The sequence below is a fragment of the Rhinolophus sinicus genome, chromosome 4 (assembly GCF_057876585.1).
Source record: "Rhinolophus sinicus isolate RSI-liver-muscle chromosome 4, RSI-T2T, whole genome shotgun sequence".
Lineage (NCBI taxonomy): Eukaryota > Metazoa > Chordata > Mammalia > Chiroptera > Rhinolophidae > Rhinolophus > Rhinolophus sinicus.
This window is the reverse complement of record NC_142504.1, coordinates 30020506-30042933: the sequence shown is the minus strand read 5'-3', so window position 1 is coordinate 30042933 and position 22428 is coordinate 30020506. Positions and strand designations below refer to the sequence as shown.

General features: G+C 35.6%; 1 protein-coding gene across 3 annotated transcripts in view; it reads left to right on the top strand.

The window, feature by feature from the left end:
* The first annotated feature begins 774 nt into the window (after window positions 1-774).
* Window positions 775-22428, top strand: part of SDHAF3 (succinate dehydrogenase complex assembly factor 3) — a 52350-nt gene continuing 30696 nt past the window's right edge. For 2 of the 3 annotated variants that reach the window (XM_019729763.3, XM_019729762.3), the window contains exon 1: window positions 785-1087. In XM_019729763.3, the coding sequence (XP_019585322.2) occupies window positions 914-1087 (174 nt within the window). In that variant the 5' untranslated portion in view covers window positions 785-913. Of the gene's footprint in view, window positions 1088-22428 lie in introns of all 3 variants that reach the window. The other variant, XM_074340761.2, reaches the window with a different exon arrangement.

Here is a 22428-nt window from a genome sequence, read left to right as displayed (position 1 = left end):
CAATATTCAGTTAAAGAGAGACAACTGTGGTAGAAGAAGTCATGAGAAATGGTCGAATTCTGCATATATTTTGTTAGTGGCGCCATCACGATTTGCTGAAGGACCAAAGCTGTGAGGGGAAAGAACTAGGCCAGGTTGCAACCAACTTTGAAAACTGATTACACTCTCAGGATCACCTTTGCCAAAACTGGAGATTTGTAAATGTCCTGACTACGTTTTCATCTCAGACTAATCAGAATCTCCAAGATTGTGGCCCTGGAAACAGTTTAAAAATGCATCCTAATGATTCTTCTGCAGCTAATTTGATGGAAATGGGCTCAGGGCTTCACTTGAATTACAGGAAAGATGCCACGGCTTCAGAGGACAAGTTAGAAGCACAGCACTGTGCAAAGCACACGGGTTGGTGGGCTCGTGGATGGAGAGCCCAATCCCACTCTGATCCCTCTTGCAGAACGCAGTAACACTATAAAGTGCCAGAAGTGGATCGAGCTAACCATGGAAGGCTTCCTGGAGGAGGCTGATTTTGACGAGGACTTCCTCAGGCCTTTATTAGGAGGGAAGGAGGCGGAGAAAATTAATGTACAAGATAATGGGGTGTGACTGAGGGGTGACACCTGGCCCACGCAAGACCTCTGGTGGGAGCCCTCTCTGACCCGGACGCAGCCCTAGAGCAGTCGCGGTGCAGGCGCGACCCCGCGAAAGCCACGCCCCTCCCAGGCGGTGAAGCGCCGGTTTTCCGCCGCCGCTGCAGCGCCTGTTTCCGGAAGGTCCTGATTTTAGAGCGGACCAAAGCGGATGAAGGTCGCGCGCCCTCTTCCGCTCGTGTTCCGGTTTATTAATACCCGGCTTCTAAGTGGAGTGGGCACGCGCCGTCCCTTTGCACAGGCGCGGTCTGTGGTCCACGCGCGGCGCTATGCCGGCCGCGCATGTCTCTCGTGTCCGGGCCTTGTATCGGCGCATCTTGCTGCTGCACCGGGTTCTGCCCCCAGACCTCAAAGCCCTGGGTGATCAGTACGTGAAGGACGAATTTAGGAAGCATAAGACGGTCGGTTCCGCTGAGGCCCAGCGTTTCTTGCAGGAATGGGAGGCAAGTGACTGCCCCCTTTACTTCGCCCTAGACCTTTGGGGTCCGACAAAGGTGTCCCGCTTTGTCCCAGTGAGACCGACTGGTTTCCCCGTGCCCCACTCGGGGTCAGATGCAGCAGCAGCCTGTTCTGTTTGAGTTAAAACAGCGCAAACCTGTTCAAACTATAGTTAGCAAAGTTACACCCCGATCCCGGCTATTTCTCCCACGGGTTCCTCCTGGAGCAGATCGCGTTACATCAACGTCCGCAGTTTCAGTTCAACAGTTTGAGCTCTTGCTCATTCTAGACGCTGGAGGGGTGAGGATGGGAGGTCACAAAATTGAACAAATCACAGTCAGGGGATCAAAGAACTTAACCACTTGGCAGCTTTTTGTCCCCTCTAGTGCCTTGCACGTAGCAGGCATCTATTAATAGTTTTCTCATTGCTTAGTTTTCAGACTTAGAGGTTTGTTTCCATAATTACTGTTTTTAAAAATCTCAGTTGGCTGATACAGAAATCTGTTATGATTGTGAAAGAGAAAAATGCTGGTCAGAGTTAAGTCAGGTGAAAGTTGGTTTCTCCTGAGTCTCAAGTTATGTTGCTTTGTTGCATTGCTCTGCATCATTGCGGTAAATCTTTAAATAGACACATGTTATAGGGATTAGCCCTTTGACTACCCCCACTCCCCTTTGAGTTAAGGAAAAAGATATTCAGAGTGTTTCCGTGAGGTTGGGGGGCATTGAAGGGTTGCCCCTAGTTCTGATTTGCAAATATCAAGAAATGAATTGGAGATTCGAGCAACAACTCAGATATTTGAAAACAGGAAGCTGTATTGGTATAAGAACAGAGGTAAGTGGTTCTTCAGTCTAAAAGATTGATGGCTGAAAAGGAGATGACTGAAGTCTGTTTAAAACAAAAAAACTCATAGAGTTTATGGTTAAGAGTGAACACAGAACCTTTTCACTAAATCCCAGAATTCTTGATTGTAGAGTCATTTAAACTTGCAAGAGGGACATTTAGGACATTGGTGAAATTTAGAATTTACCTAAATAATCACATGTATTAGAGGTAATTAGCCTGCCTGGAGCCAGGGAAGTTGAATATTTTTAAACACATACTGGTATTTTTTAATGTGGTTACTTGGTCTTGCAGTCAGAAGAACTGGATTAAAATTCAGGTTCTGACATTTATTAATTATCAAATCACTTAATCTTTCCTAGTCTTATTTTCTAATCTGTAAAATAACGATATTTACTATATGCATCTCTAAACTTTTGTATATAAATGTATTTAAAAGCACTAAGTAAATTGTTAATTGCAATGAAACTGTAAGATATTAAGGTATTTGTTAAGTGACATCTTTTAACGCAGGTCAGTTTGTGGCAGGAGAGGAAGGAGAGTTTTGGCCCTGTGTTGGGAAGAAATGGCATTTTGAGAGGTCTTAAAGTATGAGAACTTCGAAACTTTTTAGGGAAAGAATAGGAACTCAGAATAAATTGATAATAGGCTGGAGGAGAGAGGCACACACAAAAAAGAGTAAATAAAATATGTCGATTGACCTAGGAGGCTTGGTGTCAGCAATTCAGGGTTTTTTTTGAAAAATTTTTGATTTATAAGTTACAAAGACAGTGCAGAGTTCCTGTACATCCTACACACAGCTTCCTCTTATGTTAACATTTTACATAACTATGGTGCAATTATCAAAACTAGGAAATTAACATCACTACGGTATTATTAACTACAGGCTTTATTTACATTTTGCTCGTATTTCCACTAATGTTCTTATTCTGTCCTAGGACCCAGTCCTGGATCCCACGTTGCATTTCATCCTGTTTCCTTAATTTTCTCTAGTCTATGACAGTTCCTCAATCTTTCATGTCCTTGACACTTTTTTGAGAAGTATTGGTCAGTTATTTCATAGATTGTATCTCAATTTAGGTTTGTTTGATGTGTTCTCTTGATTAGATTGATGTTGTGTGTATTGGAAAGGATACCGCAAGGTTTATATGCCCTTCTCAACACATCATACCAGAGGGCATATGATATCAATTGACTTATTACTGGTGATGTTAATTGTGATGACTTGGTTAAGGTGATATCTGCCAGGTTTTTCCACTATAAAGTTACTATTTTTCCCTTTTGAAATTAATACATATTTGGTGGAAATACTCTGGGGCTATACAAATGTCCCGTTTCTCCTTAAACTTTGCCAATTTATTTTAGCATTCATTGATGGATCTCGCCATAGTGTTCCAATGGTGACCTTCTGTTTCCCTCATTCCTTCCAAATTTATTAGTTGGAAATGTTTCTGTAGGGAAATGTCCTTCTTCCCTATTAGTGACCTAGGATTTTTACTCTTTTTGTTTTTTTTTTTTGAATGAATGAAAAAAAGTGTATTCCATGAGGCTAGGGCCCTGTAGTTAATGAGTTGGCAGCTGGGCAAAGGTAAGTTTAAACCTGGTGCTCTAACTATTTGGATAAAATAATAATTCTTGAATTGCGAGGCAGCTCAGTCTAAGTCAGGGAGTTACCGTAGAAGGGGTAGGTTGAATTCTACCAAGAGATCCCAAGAACAAGGGCTAGAGAAGATTCTGACTTGGAGGCGAGAAAAACTTGGCAAAGGCAGTGCTGTAAGGAGAGTGATTATTTTTCAGCTTTCTAAGTCTTTTTCCCCTGCTTTGTGTTCTTTAAAACATCTAATTTATGATTGTTATACTTGATGCTACTAGTTATGGCGTGGATTTCTATTGTTTTGATTAATGATGGTTACAAACTTGGTGCACATTATCTGATTATTACATAAGCTTGCTGCTTATGTTTATATCATACTAATTGAGAGTGACACAATTGTAGACTTACTGTGCTACGTATGTGGAGTTTGGTCTCTGGGATTCTCTCACATACTTCTAAAATTACGTACGAACTTGAATGGATTCTGACTTTGTTTTACTTGAAAAGGCAAATTTGGGTATGGGTACCAATGGAGAAAAGAAAGGGGAAGGATGAGGAATATTAGAAGCCCCAGTGTTAGGTAGGAGGAGAGTTTTGTATTCCCTTCGTTTGTGAACACAGAAAACTGCGGCAAATATTAGAAGGAATTCAGCTGGGGAAGTTTCTATTCAAGGACCATTGGGGGAAGGTAGGAGGAAAGTATTTCATTTTGTCTTAAGGATAAAAATGTAAATGCATATTTACAGAATAAATAGTGAATTTATATAATTCCTTACCATAAGAGAAAAAAATGTAAGTTCAGGAAGAGATTTTGGGAATCTGTTAGGGAAGATGTTTGATAACTGGTTGGTAAAATATCCGTTGTAATCTTACTCTCAAGTCTTTTAGAAGGCAATGATTAGAAGTGGAATTGGGGCTGGGTAGATCAGGGTCTTTTATGGCATTTTTCAAAGTGCTGGCTATGCTCAGTTTTGAGGTATGCCTGATTTAGGTAATGCTTTCCATTTTTCTCTCTGTGCCTACCCAGTTGTGGAGAGAACTCCTTACCACTTATTTTCTGGGATATCAGAATAAGCATTGGAGATTAACTAGGAAGTAAAACATAGTTGTGATAGAATGTGAGACAGTGAAAAACAGTGAGCTGTCAGGAGCCGCTTTGAAGAGACTCTATATTTAATTTTCCGTTTTCTGTCCTGTTTGTTTATGTCTGTTGCTTTCTTAACTGGTTTCTGTTGTTTTTCTTAAGTAGCTGCTTTGCTTTGTGTCTGTTGGAAGATGTTTATAATGGAAGTTCTGTTTCTGGAAAAAGCAAAAAGGCTTACACATTCTATAAATAGTTATTGATCACTTATTGGCAGGCAAAGTACTAGCCATTGTGGGACACAAAAAGGAATAATCACTATATTTTACTTACAGTGTCCAAAGTATAGTGGCGTATAATAGACAATTATAGAGTGAAAGGGTGCCTGCTAAATGCTATGGGAATAAGGAGGGAATGGAGGAAGTTGAAGGCCACATATAATGTCTGCTGAGTCTTGAGCAGGTCAAAGTTACTTGAAAGTGTCAAGAAAAAGACTTTCTAGAAAGAGGGAATAACATATGCAGAGGTATTGAGGTAAGAAACCGAAACATTCCAGGATATGCAGTGATGCATTTGGAGTTTAGTATCTTATATGGGAGATTAGGAAAACATAAAGCTAGAGAGGTGGCAAGAGATAGGCTATTCTAAGAATTTTAGATTTTTATTTTGAATCATTGAAAAGTTTTAAGCAGGGGTGGAAATGATTCAAATTCAGAAAGATCGCTTTAGCAGCAATATAAAGGAATGATTGAAGGGTGAGCCAGATTGAAGGTAAGGAAATCTATTAGGAGAGATGTACTATTCCCAAATATAATATATGTGCTTAAACCAAGACAGAGGTATTAAGAATGGAGATTATGGATTTAGGTGATACCTTTTTAAGGTAGACCTGGACTTGAGATGGTGATTAATAAAAGATGGAGAGGAAGTTGAATGCATAAACTCTTAGGTTTTAGAACATGATACCAATAACCAGAACAGGTTATTGGTAGGAGGAGCGAGTAGGGAATGAATTCAGTGTTGTATATTTTATATTATAAATTCTGATGGGACAGTCAAGTGGAGATGTTCTGAGATATATATTGGTCTGATATTCAGGAGACAGATTGTGGCTGGCTGGTGACAAATATTTGGAATTATTATCTATAATTGGTGGTCAAAAGGTGTGGATGAAAGAGACGTGGTTGGATATAACATGGGGGAAGGTGGTCAAAGACAGACCACTAACATTTAGGAGTTAAGAGAATAAAGGTAGTAAGTATAGTGCCGGAGAAGTTCTGTTCCTTTCTTCTTATTATTTAGCTGTTCCTAACTACTTCTGCAAAGGAACATACTTTTCTTCCTCCTTGATTATATTCTTTAGATTTGTGATAGTTTAGATATTACAGCATTTGCTTTTTTGTTTTACTCTGTTGTATTTGTTTCAGAGAGGAGGTAGTGCTTCGGATTTCATGTAACCATCCATTTGTAACTCTCATGCTCTCATGGAACATCTTTTTCTTATTTATGACTTTGAAGTGGATCATCAAATAAATAATGTGTGATTAAGTTTCATGTCACCTGTATTTAAAATTTTTTTTAACTTAGTATAATTCGGGCTGGATGAGTATTTTGCAGTTTTTATAATTGTATGCCTCCTTACCTAAATTGGGGGCCTCATTTTGTTGCTTTCGAACGTCCTGATTTGCAGTTTGTATTTTAGCTTGCAGGAGAAAAGGAATGAATTACCTCTCTGTTCAGTGGATATATATCTACCAAGTATGAGGGAGTCATTTGAGGGCCTCTCAATTGTACTGTTTATTCTGCATGTTATTCAATGTCGTGTTTTTGTGATGGTTTATTGAATGGTGATATTTCACACATGTATGTTTTCTACGTTACACTTTACCTTTTAAATTTTTTTAGTGATATTGTGGTCCTTAACTAATGCTTGAAAAGGGATAAAGGAAAGGATATGAAACGGTGTATCTTTGGAACATAAAATGTTTTGTTTTATTTTTTCATTTCTGAAGCATTTGGATTTTCAGTGAAGCTTTTAAGATATTGTTTTTATTTAGGAACATTTAACTTTTATTGGTGTCATGAGATATGTTATAACAATGCTTATGTTATAAAGTAACTAAAGGTGCTTTTTAAAAAGTCGTAATTTGATCAATATTGCATATATAATATTATTGACTTTATACTATGTTGCTGGAACATAGAGGTATGTTCCTTTTATTTAGATGACTTAAAATTTATTTGAATTTATAGATTTAAAATAATAGTAATAGCATGATAACATTAATGTGTTAGTGACTATGGTTCTAAAACAAATTTGTACGTGTATGTAGGGGTGTGTATATTGGTGTGTGTATGTATATGTAACATGCAATCTTAAAATTGTGAAGTTTTTGCACACAATTTAAGAAAATAAAGATTATATATGCATAATGTTACTTTTACTTACTATTTTATGAAATGAATATATTTTATGGTTGCTTAATAAAACAAATGTCTGAAGTTTTACATAGGGAATATTAGAATTGACTGAAAGGGAGCTTCACATTGCTTAGTAAACTCTTATTTTTTTCAGTTAATGTACTTGAATTTAAAAAAAAATCAAAGTAATATATGCATATGGTTAAAAAATTAATTAGTATTTATAGTAATAAAAATTAATTAGAGGGCTTATAATAAAGAGCAATATATTTTTGTCTATTCCTTATCTATTCTTCTGGGGACATTTTAAATTTTATTTTGGTCTCTTTCATGTTTCAAATATCTCGCGAATTTTGGTTATCTGTCCATATTTACAAGTAAAGCGGTAAGAAACTAAGAACTCTGCATATAGGTAGGCTTGTTAATTGGAAAATTACTTTTAGGGTTACAGATTTTCAATGAATCTTCCTTGGATTTGTTTCTTACTCCTGATTTCCTTACCTACCTGGTGTTTGTGTTCAGTTGTCTCTGGCAGTTTGGATTTATCTTCAGCTATATTCTTTGTTTTGTATACTAAGCTGCGACTTCCTCTATGTGCACTGTTTTATTTGTTATACTCCTTTTCCCATCTTGAGAAATGTTTTGCAATCTCTTGGCTGTTAATGGCTCCATTCTTGTTCTCTTAGTCATTATAGATTACTCTTTTAAAAAAATTCTTTATTATCAGGTCAGTGGGGTTTTTGGAAGGGAGTAGAAATAAGAAATAAGCTCCTCTGATTTCTCCAGTCTGACATCTTAAAATGGAAATCTGCAGTTCTTTCATTTTAAAGATGAAGAAACTAAGGCCTGCAGAAATAAAATGACTTGTTTTGTATCACACAACTAGATCGTACAAAAATCTTATGCTGTTACCTAATGAAAGTCTAGTTAAGATTTTGGAAATTAATGTTTCCAAAAACAATTAAGCTTTTGTAGTGTAAAATGATTATGGATTTTTTCTTTGAATTTTGCTTGTTTGCTTGCTACAATTTATTTGTATATTTGATTCTCCATTTTTTTGGTATAAAACTTCTTAATCAAATTGTTATGTTCTATATCTGTCGCATAATAAACAAATGTTTAAGTATTGTTTAAGTATCATTTATTTTTGTTTATTAACCCAAGATGCTAGTTGCCACATTTTTCTCTCAAAGCTTTTTTTTAGTAAGGAAATAAGAATGGAAGTTGCTGCGATATAACCATTAAATGTTGTACTAGTCACGCACATATATGTTCTCTATGTAAATTTTGGAAGGTTTTGTTGGGCTTCAGTTGTCTCAGTAGGGGAAATAATATTTTACCCTTGAAATTTAGGGATGGACCAAAAAGCTCTCTTTTACCTCCAAGATACAATTTTATTAGGAGATGAATTAAAACTGTATCAAATGGCTTAACCCACTGTACACTTTCTATAGGCACCACTGATTTTTCTCTTTAATCTTTTCTGTTAATTTTAGGGTTATGTATTGCTCTTGTAATAGAGTAGGTAACACAAATATATAGTACCTTTTATTTGTCTTTGTAACAGTTACAATTAAATAAAATTAATAACTTCTGAATTAAAAATAGTTAAAATAAAAAGGCAAATAGAGTATATTTGGGATTAATAGGATATATGATTGATAGCATTAAAAGAGCTTATTTTGCTTGGATAGGGAAAACTAACCGCTTTAATGAAAGAATGGGCAAAAGTAACTCTAATAAGAGGTTATTCTATGATTTATATACAAAAGGTATGAATCACTGTGCTGCATATATGTGGTAATAGTGACAAATTTAAAGCAGTGTGGATGTCCAGTGATGGAAGAAGAATGAAATTATAGCATGGCCATATAATGGATGGGTTAGTATGCAGCCATTGGAAATGGTGTTTCTGAAGAATTAATGATGTGGAAAACTGCTCTTGATATAATTAAATAAGCAGTGTTTAGCTTTGGGTGATATGATTAAGGATGTTTGTCATTTTCTTCCTTGTACCTCAGACTTTCCAGATTCTCTGCAAAGATCACATTACTTTAGTAATTATAAGAAAGCCAATAAACATTATTTTTAAAAATGCAATTGGATATACTCAATATTTTTGTTACGAGGCTTGTGTCACAAAATGCTTGAGGCAGACACATTCAATGAGTCAAATACTAGCACCTTATAAATATGTTTCCTAATTTTGCCCTTTAAATTTTGAAGGTTAAACTCAGACTTCTTCATGTTTAATAAATGATCTCAACTATATATTATTTCTTGTTGAGTTTTGTAAATGAAATAAAAAACAATCTAAACATGTAGACTTCTATTTAGCATTGTTAATGGCCACTGAAATAACAGAAGCAAAAAAAGCCATCCTGACTGGAAAGAAAAAAATAAAACTATTTTTATTCACAGATGATAGGAAGATATGATTATCTATGTAGAAAATTTGATGGAATCTACCAAAAAATCTAGAGTTACTAAGTCAGTTTAGCAAGGTTGTATGATACATGATCGTTTACAAAAAATTAACTGTATTTTTGTATACTTATGAAAACTTGGAAATTAAATTTTAAAAAATATGAACTAAGGGGTAATTCAGGAAAAGAATGTACAAATTTGTGTATTGGAAACTGTAAAGTATTGCTGAAAAAAAAATGTGTATACTTGAAAATAAACTTCACTGCTTTTTCACCTAACCACCAAAAGACATGTTTAGAATCTTTAGGGCTCTAATCTGAGATTAGAAAAGAATCATCAGGGCCTTCTATCTAGTACAGTATTAAGTCTTTTTAAACAACACAAAGAATCTTCTTATGTTTAATTTCTTAGAGATCATCCTTAAGTATTCATTGCTTCTCCAATAACTGAATTTGATTAAAATTAAGTTGCAATTTAATAACTTAAAAACTATTATATTTTAATTTTTAACCTTTTCTTTTTCTGAGTATCGCAGGAGGTTACAGGAAGGCTGACAGTGAGGTAGGATTGGGAGGGGGAGATTGGTTAACTGTTGGTTTGTTTTCTGACAGGTCAGTCAGAGAGGACGGAAGATGGGTAAACAGGCTCACTTGGTGGCTTGGACACCGGCAGGCTTAGGAAAGAGATTCTAGGTCGGTGTGCACCCCTCAGGATTGTGATTATAACTGACCTGATAGGTCTGGAATTAGACTTTACCAGTACTCAGAGACGATCGGATATTGGCAACAGATTTACACTAAATTTATATAATATTAAAGTATAAATCAGAATGTAGATTTACTAATTTCTGTGGGTGGGGGAACTGGAGGCTGGTGAAGAGGGCTCTCCTGTTCCAACAGTCAGAATATTTACCTATAGACCCAGGGAACCAACCCTCTTTCCCATGTCTCAGAATTCAGAAATTTTTAGATTTTAGAAAAGTAATCAGGCATATTACTGAATTTTAAGAAACATCCCACTGGAATCTGGGGTGGTACCCTGTAATCAGGTACATTCATGTTTTTGCAGTAAAACATTTCATTGTTCATACTAACTGGAGTAAATAAAGGCCTCATGTCCATTTAGGTCAGGATTTGCTGCCAGATAAGTTCTGAAAGAGCTTTTGTTGTTTTGAAACTTCAAATTCAGAATTGCAAGAAAGGGATTGTGGACTACTATCAAGCTTTCTGGGAAACTGAATTAGTGTTTAGAAGGTTGCCTGGTAAACATTGAATTACGATAACAGGAAGTGGGGAGGCATAAGAGATTTTTCATCCAGCCTCACTGTCTCCAGTAGAAAGCATCCATTGAGTTTGCAGTAGAAAACATTGTAAGTCTTAGTGCTTCACTGCTCCTTTTTCCTGGATGATGCTGAACACATATCAGCACGTTTGCCCCCTCTGAATACTTTATTTTTATTTTAAGCACCTTTTTTTTCTGTCAAAGTATTATTATTAATGTGTTAATAGATTAAGATACCTAATTTGTCTTCTGGGCTTGAGAAAATTTGGATACTTCCTATGTGTGTTGATTTATTTAGCTTAATTCCCAAGAGAGAATGATATTATTTACAACTTTTTGTCCTTGTCTACTCCTAAATCACTAGAACTTGAAACATTTCTGTAACAATTTGGCATTTTGATTTCTAAGCTCTTAAACACTAAAATATTTATGTCTTACCTGAATAGATTTTACATACATACCTACAAAAATTGTTTATTTTCTTTCAAAAAATTTCATCATTAGAAACATACAAAAAAGAGCAGAATATTGCATATTGTATGTTTAAGTAGCAAAGGTTTCTGGACTTTGTTGCAGTGACTATTCACTTTGCTGAAGATGAGGAGGTCTACAGTTTGTTTACAAATGATCCCATAGAATAAAGAAAAAAATCTATACATTTGTCACTATTTTCCCCTTTGCAACCTAAGAATGGCAGGAGGTGGTTTGGTGAATACATACATACATATGTACAGAACAACTACAGCAACATCAGCAGGCAGGGCACTTCCTCTAAACTACGCGTTTGACTCCTTCAAAAGGCATCTTATTCACAGCCTCATGCTTCCCAGCGAGGGCCTCATTAGTTTGTCTGTGTTACTTAGTTTGCCTATGTTAGTTTCACCTGCTAGATTTGTCAAGCTATTGGGACAAAGATTGTAATAATGGAAGCTTTGGAAGCTTGATAGTTTTGTAACTACTTTTATACTGAGTATATTTCTGGAAAGTTGTTTATAAATTGATTTTTAAAAATTTATATTTTGATGATGTCATAAAAATGGCGGCGTGAGGTGAGCCTCTTGAAATCTCCCCTGGAATTTACAACAAATAACTCCACTATACTATAACTCCACAAAGGACTCCCTGTGCAGCAGACAGGCAAGACTAAGAGGCGCACTACTGAAATCATCTAAAGGTGGGCAAATTGCATGGGCAGGGGAGGAGGGAAGGGAGAAGTGCGGAGACGGAGCCGCACAGGCGCAGGACGCAGACCTATCTCAGTGCTCCGAGCTCGCTGCATCCCGGAACTACTGCAGCTGCGGAAGAGGGAAAAACTCGGACTGCTAGGGCTCCGCTTCTGGCCCACGGCTGAGGGGTCAGCATATGGCACGGCTGAACCCAATGCTCACGGCAGAGACCTTGGAGCAAAGACTGAGGGAAGAAGGCTGAAAATGGTGGTTTAAGCCCTCACTGCTGAGCAGAGAACGGAAGCCATAGGCACTGAGACTAGCCACCCCTCCCTACCCTTCCAGAGCATGCGCCACCACCATCTTCGAAGTGCTAGAAGTGGAACAGTAGCAGTGTCAGAGCAAAACAATAGAATATTTGCAGTTCTGAGAACTGTGGTCCACAGACACAGTCTCACAGCCTAACTAGTTCCGGCAAAGGGGAGGGAGCCATGGAAGCAGGACTGGCTGTGGTGGTGGTCGTCGCCATTGCTCTGGGCCACCTCTCACAACCCACCCCATCCCTGTCCCCACCTATCTGGGCGGATCCCTGCAGGAATAAACAGAGCTGCTGAAACACACGGGCTCTGAATCAGGTGCAGGAAGAGCTTTGTCACTTCCAAAGCTCTCCACATCCCCCATGGAGGTGGTGCCCTATGACCAAGGCAAACTGTGCACAGAAGAGAAGCCTGCCTTCCAGGGAATCCTCCCATTGTGTGAGAAGCCAGAATAGTGCAGAGAAAACATAGCACTACAGTGTGAGTGAGAATAAAATGCTGCGGTCGGAGAGAAAATAAAACATTCTACCAATACCTACTGGAAAACAAAATAAAGACCTCTTTCTATCAACTTGTTGCAGAACCCACTCCTGTAGATGTCTAGGAAGAGAATTAATAAGTCATTAATTGCCATGAATAGCCAAGATAACAAGAAAGCTCAAGAAGAAAATGAAAAGGAAATGAACTTAAAGACATGGAAATATGTGACTTAAATGACAGAATTCAAGATTGCAGTTCTTAAAAAACTCAATGAGATGCAAAAAACAGACAGGCAGTTAAATGATCTCAGAAACACAATGAAAGAACAAAATGAATATTTTACCAAAGGGATTGAAACTTTAAAAAAGAACCAAATAGAATTTTTGGAAATTAAGAATGCAGTAAAAGAAATGAAGAATGACATAGCCAGCTTAGGTAGTAGAGTTGACCAGATGGAGGAAAGAATCAGGGACATTGAAGATAGAAATCTGGAAATGACACAGATGGAAGAAGAAAGAGACTTGAGACTTACAAGAAATGAAAGAACTCTATATAAGAACTTTCTGATTCCATCAGAAAGACCAATAAGAAAAATGGGCATACCAGAAGAAGAAGAAAGAGAGAAGGGAACAGAGAGTATATTCAAACAAATAGTTGACAAGAACATCCCAAACTTGTGGAAAGAACTGGATTCTCAATCCAAGAAGGAAATAGAATACCTAAATACCTCAAATCAACAGGCCTTCTCCAAGGCACGTTGTATTGAAGCTGTCAAAAATTAAAGACAAAGAAAGAATCCTCAAGGCAGTCAGGGAAAAGAAGATGGTAACCTACAAAGGAAAGCCCATTAGATTATTATCAGATTTTTCAGCAAAAACTCTACCAGCCAGAAGGGATTGGAATCAAATATTCAAACTATTGAAAGAAAGAAATTATGAGCCAAGAATAATATATCCAGCAAAGATATCCTTTAGATATGAAGGAGGAATAAAGACCTTTCCAGACATACAGAAGCTGAGGGAATTTTCTAACACATGACGTACACTACAAAAAAATACTGAAGGAGGCTATTCAGCTAGCATAAATAGGGATAATTTGAGACAACCAAAACATAAAAGGGAGGAGAATAAAGGCCTGAACTGGAATATGGGAACGGAGAAATTAAGCATGCTGAAAAAAATGGAATACTCTAAATATCAAACTTTCTTTTACATAAACTTACTGGTAACTACTCAAAAAAAAAAATCCAGAACTGAAATATATAATAAAAGAAGAAACAGAGGGGACAATCATAGAATACCACCACACAGAAATAATAGACAACAACAAAAAGGCAAAGAAACAATGGAGATACAGCCTTACCAGAAAACTAAAGATAGAATGATAGAAATTCCTCACATATCAATAATCACCCTAAATGTAAATGGACTGAACTCACCAATAAAAAGGCACAGAGTAGCAGATTGTATAAAAAAAACAAAACAAAAAAACCCAACCCAACCATATGCTGCCTCCAAGAGACACATCTCAGTTACAAGGACAAACACAGACTCAAAGTGAAAGGGTGGAAATTGACACTGCAAGCAAATGGTATCCAGAGAAAATCAGGTGTAGTCATACTGATATCAGATGAAACAGATTTCAGGATAAAAAAGGTAACAAGAGCAAAGATGGACATTTCATAATGGTAAAGGGGACTATGCAACAAGAAGACATTATCAATATTTATGCCCCCAGTCAGGGAGCACCGAAATATACTAAGCAACTACTAACAGAAGTAAAGGGAGAAATTGACCAAAATACAATTACAGTAGGGGACCTAAATACATCATTGACAGCTATGGATAGATCATCCAAACAGAAAATAAAGAAATAGCAGCCCTAAATGACACATTAGATGAAATGGACATAATTGACATTTATGGAGCACTTCATCCTGAAACATCAGACTATACATTCTTTTCTAGTGTACATGGAACATTCTCAAGGATAGACCATATATTGGGACATAAAATCAGCCTCAGCAAATTTAAGAAGACTGAAATCATACCAAGCATATTCTCTGATCACAAGGCTTTGAAATTGGATATCAAATGCAAAAAGAAAGCAGGAAAAACCACAAATATGTGGAGATTAAACAATATACTTTTAAGGAATGACTGGGTCAAAGAAGAAATAAGAGAGATCAAAAGATACACAGAAACAAATGAGAATGAAAATACATCCTACCAAAATTTTTGGGATGCAGCGAAAGCAGTGTTAAGAGGGAAATTTATATCATTACAGGCCTATCTCAAGAAACAAGAAAAATCCCAGATAAATAACTTCATGTTACACCTTAAAGAATTAGAAAAAGAAGAACAAATGAAACTCAAGGTCAGCAGAAGAAAGGAAATAACAGAAATCAGAGCAGAACTAAATGAAATAGAGAACAAAAAGACAATAGAAAAAATTAATGTGACAGCGCTGATTCTTTGAAAAGATTAAAATTGACAAACCCTTGGCTAGACTCACTAAGATAAAAAGAGAAAAGACACTAATAAACAAAATCAGAAATCAAAGAGGGGACGTTATCACAGATACCACAGAAATACAAAGGATCATCCAAGAATACTATGAAAGACTATATGCTATCAAATTCAATAACCTGGCAGAAATGGAGAAGTTCTTAGAAACATACAGCCTTCCTAGACTGAATCACGAAGAAATGGAAAATCTAAATAGTAAGGAAATTGAATCAGTCATCCGAAACCTTCCCAAAACCAAAAGTCCTGGACCTGATGGCTTCACTAGTGAATTCTATCAAACCTTCAAAGAGGATCTAATACCTGTCCTACTCAAATGCTTCCAAAAAAATTGAAGAAAAGACAGTCCTCCCTAACTCATTTTATGAGGCCAACATTACCCTGATACCAAAACCTGGTAAGGATAACACAAATAAAGAAAACTACAGACCAATATCTCTGATGAATACAGATGCAAAACTCCTAAACAAAATTCTAGCAAAGTGAATGCAACAATGCATTAAAAAGATTATTCATCACGATTAAGTGGGGTTCATCCCAGGGCCAAAAGGATGGTTCAAATTACGCAAATCCATCAATGTGATACATCACATAAACAAAATAAAGGACAAAAATCATATGATTATATCAATTGATGCAGAAAAAGCATTTGACAAGATACAACATCCATTTATGATTAAAACACTGAATAAAATAGGTATAAAAGGAAAATACCTTAACATAATAAAGGACATGTATGAGAAACCCTCAGACAACATCATAATTAACAGTGAAAAACTGAAGCCCTTTGCTCTACGTTCAGAAACACGACAGGGCTGTCCTCTATTACCTCTGCTTTTCAATATAGTGTTGGAAGTCCTTGCCAGAGCAATCAGGGAAGAGAAAGAATAAAAGGCATCATTGGGAATGAAGAAGTTAAATTGTCACTCTTTGCAGATGGCATGATGCTATATATAGAAAACCCTAAATACTCCACCAAAAAGCTATTCAAAATAATAAATGAATATAGTAAAGTTGTCGGCTACAAAATCAGCATGCAAAAATCCATTGCATTCCCATATACTAACAATGAAATCTCAAAAAAAAAGAAATTTAAAAAACAATTCCTTTTATAATTGCAAGAAAAAGAATAAAATACCTAGGAATAAACTTAACCAAGGATGTGAAAGACCTTTATACTGAAAACTATAAGACATTTTTAAAAGAAATTGAAGAAGACAAAGAAATGGAAAGACATTCCATGCTCATGGATTGGAAGAATCAACATAGTTAAAATGGTCGTATTACCCAAAGCAATATACAGATTTAATGCAATCCCCATCAAAATCCCAACGGCATTTTTTTAAAGAAATAGGACAAAAAACTCATCAGATTTGTATGGAACCACAAAAGACCCCAAATAGCTAAAGCAATCTTAAGAAAAAAGAACAATGCTGGAGGTATCACACCCTGACTTTAGCTTGTACTACAGGGCAACAGTAATCAAAACAGCATGGTATTGGCAGAAAAACAGACACATAGACCAATGAAATAGAATTGAGAACCCAGAAATAAACCCACATAAATATGGACAGATAATTTTTGACAAAGAAGCTAAAAACATACAATGGAGAAAAGACAGCATCTTCAGTAAATGGTGCTGGCAGAATTGGAAAGCCATGTGCAAAAAAATGAAACTGGAGTGCTAGCTCTCACCATGTACCAAAATTAATTCAAAATGAATCAAAGACCTAAGCATAAGACCTAAAACAATAAACTGCATAGAAGAAAACATAGGTACTAAACTTACGGACCTTGGGTTCAAAGAGCATTTTATGAATTTGACTCCAAAGACAAGGGAAGTAAAAGCTAAAATAAGCGAATGGAACTATATCAAACTTAAAAGCTTCTGCACAGCAAGAGAAACCATCCACAAAATAAAGAGGCAACCAACTGAATGGGAGAAGATTTTTGCAAACAGTGCCTCTGATAAAGGGCTAATATCCAAAATATACAAGGAACTCATACGACTCAACAACAAAAAACTAAACCCAATTGAAAAATGGGCAGAGGACCTGAAGAGATTTTCTCCAAAGAGGACATAAAAATGGCAAATAGGCATATTTGCCAAAAAATGCCCAACATCACTAATCATCAGAGAAATGAAAATAAAAACTACAATGAGATATCACCTCACCCCAGTTAGAATGGCTGTCATCAACAAGACAAATAGTTACAAGTGTTGGAGAGGCTGTGGAGAAAAAGGGACCCTCATACACTGTTGGTGGGAATTGGTACAGCTGCTATGGAAGGCAGTGTGGAGGTTCCTCAAAAAAATTAAGAATAGAATTACCATATGATCCAGCAATTCCTCTCCTGGGTATCTACCCAAAAAAATCTGAAAACATTTATCCATAAAGACATGTTGGCTCCAATGTTCATTTTAGCTTTATTGACCAAGACATAGAAACAACCAAAACGTCCTTCAGTAGATGAGTGGATAAAGAAGTTGTGGTATATCTACACGGTGGAATACTATTTGGCAGTAAGAAAAGATGTAATAGTACCATTTGTGACAACATGGATGGATCTTGAGATTACAATGCTAAGCAAAATAAGTCCAACAGAAAAAGTTGAGAACTATATGATTTCACTGATATGTGGTATATAAAGCTGAAAAAAACAAAAGAACGACAAACAAATGAAGGAAGAAACACTAATAGACACAGACAATAGTTTAGGGGTTACCAGAGTCTGAGGGGGGAGGGGAGATTCTAGAAGAGGGTAAACGGGGTCTGATATATGGTGCTGGAAAGAGAACTGACTCTGGGTGGTGAACACACAATGTGAGATATAGATAATGTATTACAGAATTGTACACCTGAAATCTATGTAACTTTACTAATAATCGTCACCCCAGTAAACTTTAATTAAAAAAAAAGAAAGGTTTCTTATTTTTTTAATGTTTACCAGAAAATTTTATTTGAAAGTTACCGAACCATCTGATTTGGATGCTTTAAAATGTAAAAGTCAGAAATAAAGTGGCACTGCTAAGGTACTCTGGGAAAAAAAAATTATATTTCAAATATACTGGCAAACTTACTATTTAAAGGAATTCATTAGTGAATCCTTTTATAAAGTGAATAATCAGCCCATAATTTGTTTCTTTGGGTAAACCTGCATTTTCAAACATCAAATTTGTTTTAAATAGGGTTTATCTAGAAATGTCGATGCATGTATCTGAAAAGAAGAAAATTTAATTTCTGTTTGATGTGAAGAACAGATTCAGATTTGGCACTTTTGATAGGTGAGACATGCCAGATTATTTTAGTTCTATTCTTTTCAACTAAATGCTATCAAAATATGTTCTACACCTTAAAGTAAGGGGTGGCAAGAGTTCATATGTTAAGATTGAGCTACAGTATATTTTTAAACTATATTCTCTTAAATAGTAACAGGGCTAGTGTGAAGTTATATAAAGTTTAAAAAGTTATTCAGTAGTTTTATCTTTTCTTTCTTAAAAACATAACTGGAATCCCATAAAACAAATCTTAATGGTTTGTCTTTCTTTAAAAATTGTGCTTTATCTTAGTCTGTAGTTTTAGAAGTACACGTATATGTTGTCTTTAATTATGTTTGTTAGCTTCTTACTGTACTTTGATGATACCCAGCAGTTTATTAAGCTATTTAATACTGGAAAGATGCTAGTAATAATTCATCCTCCTTTTAGTTTGGATGTTGAAATGTTGTTAACTAGAATTAATCATAAACAGCTATTTAGTCCACAATATAGCATAAATATGATAGATTTATAATGAAAAAATATGATATAACTGCCATTGTATATTTTAACTGCACTGTGGTTAAATAGGCTTTTTTCTGCAGGGCTATCTGGGAGCTAAAACTGTTTGTTATATTGTTTCTCTGGTAAAGTAAACAAATTAAAGCTGACAACATTGGGGAATTGGCCCCATCTCTCAGACCCTCTGCATAACCTACTGGATAGTCAGAGGAGAATCCCCTTAGGATTTAACATGGGTACTATTAGATTCCATGGAAACTAAAGTCTTTCCTTGATAATTGAGGAAGATAACTGAGGGTTATGGAACCCTTGGAAATGTACTAGAATCTAGGAGAAACATCTCTTCTAATATAAATAAGGCCCGCCATTTGTTTGTGTATGGCTTTCACAAGTTAAATGTCAGGAATAATCCAGAGAACATTATTAAGGTCAAAAGCTGGAAAGGAAGTAAATAATCAGGAGCAGAGGTTTCAGCAACAAGTTCAAGGTGGGACATGGCGATAATATTCCAAATGCAGGCCTTGACCTATGTGAGGACGCTGGTCACACTGTCCAGGGAGGACTAGACGGAAGCAGCCCATCGGAGTTTGCTTAGTCATTCATTCAGTGCCTACTGTTTTTCAGGGCATACAGAGATGAACACATGGCCAGCTCATTAAGGAGTTCATAAATTGGCTACAAGTCTGTATAAGATAGAATGAGACTCATTGTGCCCTAAAGAAGAGTAGTTGAGAATGGTGGTCTTTTGGCAGTGGGGCACATGATGAGTAGTGGGAGTACAGGAGGAAAACTTCTCTGTCCCTAGCCATTGAGTTTATGATTAGGCAGTTCTCTACCTCACATATCTACCCTGTCATTTGCCATTCCTTTTGAGGATCTTTTTCAGTTTCTTTTTAAAATTATAATTATCCCTATGAGAGATTCCATTTTAAACTCTTACCAGTTAGCACTTGAATGACTCTCTGACATTGATTAGCATCTAGCCACTTACTGTGTGACCTCAGGTAATTTGATTAACCACTCCAAGCCTCAGTTTCCTCATCACTAAAATGGGAATGAATACCACCAGTACTTATCTCTAAGGTTAAGGATTAAATAAGATAATACATGCATAATAATTGCCTTGCACATAGGAAATTCTCAATAAATGTTAGCTATTTTACTCTAGTGTGGTATAGGAAGGAGATTGATAGAAAGGAAGCAAGATTTCTAGGAAAGAGCTTAGAGGGTGCTGAAAACAAATTTTGTAATTTGATTATTCTTTACTTCCATATCCCAATAGTTGCCAGATCCTGTTGATTGTTTCCCTTTGCCATTATCAGAACTTTGGCCTGTCGTCTCCATTCTTATTGTCATTACCTTCGGATGTTTGTAGTAATTTCATAAATAATGCCTTTAGTCTCTCTTAACTGCTATCTTACAAAACACAACTTTGATTATATTGTTGTCCTTGTCAAAAACCATCATTGTTTTCCTATTGACATGTCTTTAAAACTGGAGTTCAAAATTGTGCAAAATCTGACTTGAATATATTTTTTTCTACCTTACATCTCAATATTCTCTGTCACGTATTCTATGTTCTAGTCATGTTCTCTGAATGTGGCCTGAAGTTGTTTTGGCTCTCTTTGTTTGGCCTAAATGTATTCCTGTTTTTTTCTGTATGGCCAAATCCTAAAATGTCTTTCTAAATAGATCTAATTTTTTGCTATCAACTCTTTGTTGATTAATTCTTCAGTAAAAAGCAGAACTCTGTGTCTTCTAATTTCCTAAAACATTAGTTTTTGTGTTTTTATTTCTGTACTTAATGCTTTCTACATTGTATTACGTTATTTGTGTACATCCTTTTTTGGTACTAGTAGATGGTAAGTTCCTTGAGGACAAAAACTATTTACCCATTTTTGTCTACTTTAAAGATCCTAGGACAGTATTTTGCTCATAATAGATGCTTAGTAAATCTTTTTTTGTTTTTTTTCTAAAAGAAAAACGTATGATTATTTTTCAGATGAAGACCAAACATGCTAATGTCCACAGCTGGATAAAAAGTTAACCAATCAAATGTGTGAATTGTAGTCTTTATAAAGATTAATAGCTTAAGCAAAAGCCTTTATCCCAATCATGGGAATTCTTAAATTGCAGTTCATAAACATGGGTATTTAGTATTAAATTTAATAAGGTACTAGGCTTATTCCAAGCATTTTAATTCATCTAGATACACTGTTTTTATCTAGATATAATGTCAAATCAATAGGTATATGAATGAGTGAATGAATGAATGAATAGCTGGTTCATTTTAAAATTATTATTTTGCTATGTAGCTGTTATTAAACTTTTGGTCTTTATAAAACTTATAGCAGGCATTTGTGGTTCCAAATTATTCAGGACAAGTTTGTAGCTTAATATTTTTGCTTCTTTACCTATTTAATAAAGTCTCTTTTAAGTGTCTAAGTGGGGGAGGGATAAGGAGAGAGTTTTTAAGGCATTTAAGATCATGAACTGGGAGAGACCTAGAATAGCTGTAACTGCAAAGAGTCTTGAAAACAAAGAAATTGAGTGTCGTGCAGTTTCCTTAAGCTACAACGAACACCATTTTCTCTCAGGAAGAACAGAGAAGCTAGGACAAACTGTGCATGATTATTTTCACTAAATTCTTCTAAGAATATTTACCGTTTACGATTGGATTCATCTTTTCTAATATTGAGAAACTAATATTCTTGTCAGATACAGGAATTTTTGTGTAAGTGTAATTTCAAAAATTTCCACATGATGGCAGAAGATCCTTGTATCTGGAAAGACGAATGACATGAAAAAACATCTTTTCATATTTTCAACTAGTAATTTTCACGTTTGTATTGTCTGATATAGATATGTTGTTGCCATTTTAAATATTTAAAATTTTTGTATTAATTTTAAAATGGAATGAAATCTTTTTCTGTTTTTTTTGTATACAATTTTAACCCATTTTTGAAGGTTTCATGGATTTCCCCTGAATAGTGTTTTAAATAATTGTTTTGGTAAATGTATTTTTTCTTAATAAGTCATTTTAAGGGAAATTTAATCCAGTTACTTACTATTCATAGATAAATGTATGCAATCCAATAGATGTGTGGACTTCCATTTGATTTTATTTTAGAAATTAAGGAATCGATTCAACATACATTCTTTTGTATTAATGTACTTAGAATTTTGAACGGTCATTTCATGGTCTCTTTACTAGTTTCTTGCCTTCTTTCTCTGTCACTGTCAGGTCCTCTCTGAAAATTTTCCTGTCTTAATTTAAGAAATTCATTCATTCTGTAAATATTAAATGCTTACCATGTTTCAAATACTGTCCTAGACAATGATAATTCATAGTGGTAAAATAAATTCACCAGATATAATTTTTGTTTTCCAGAATTCACAATCTTGGTAGTTAGGAAGCTACCAAATACATTA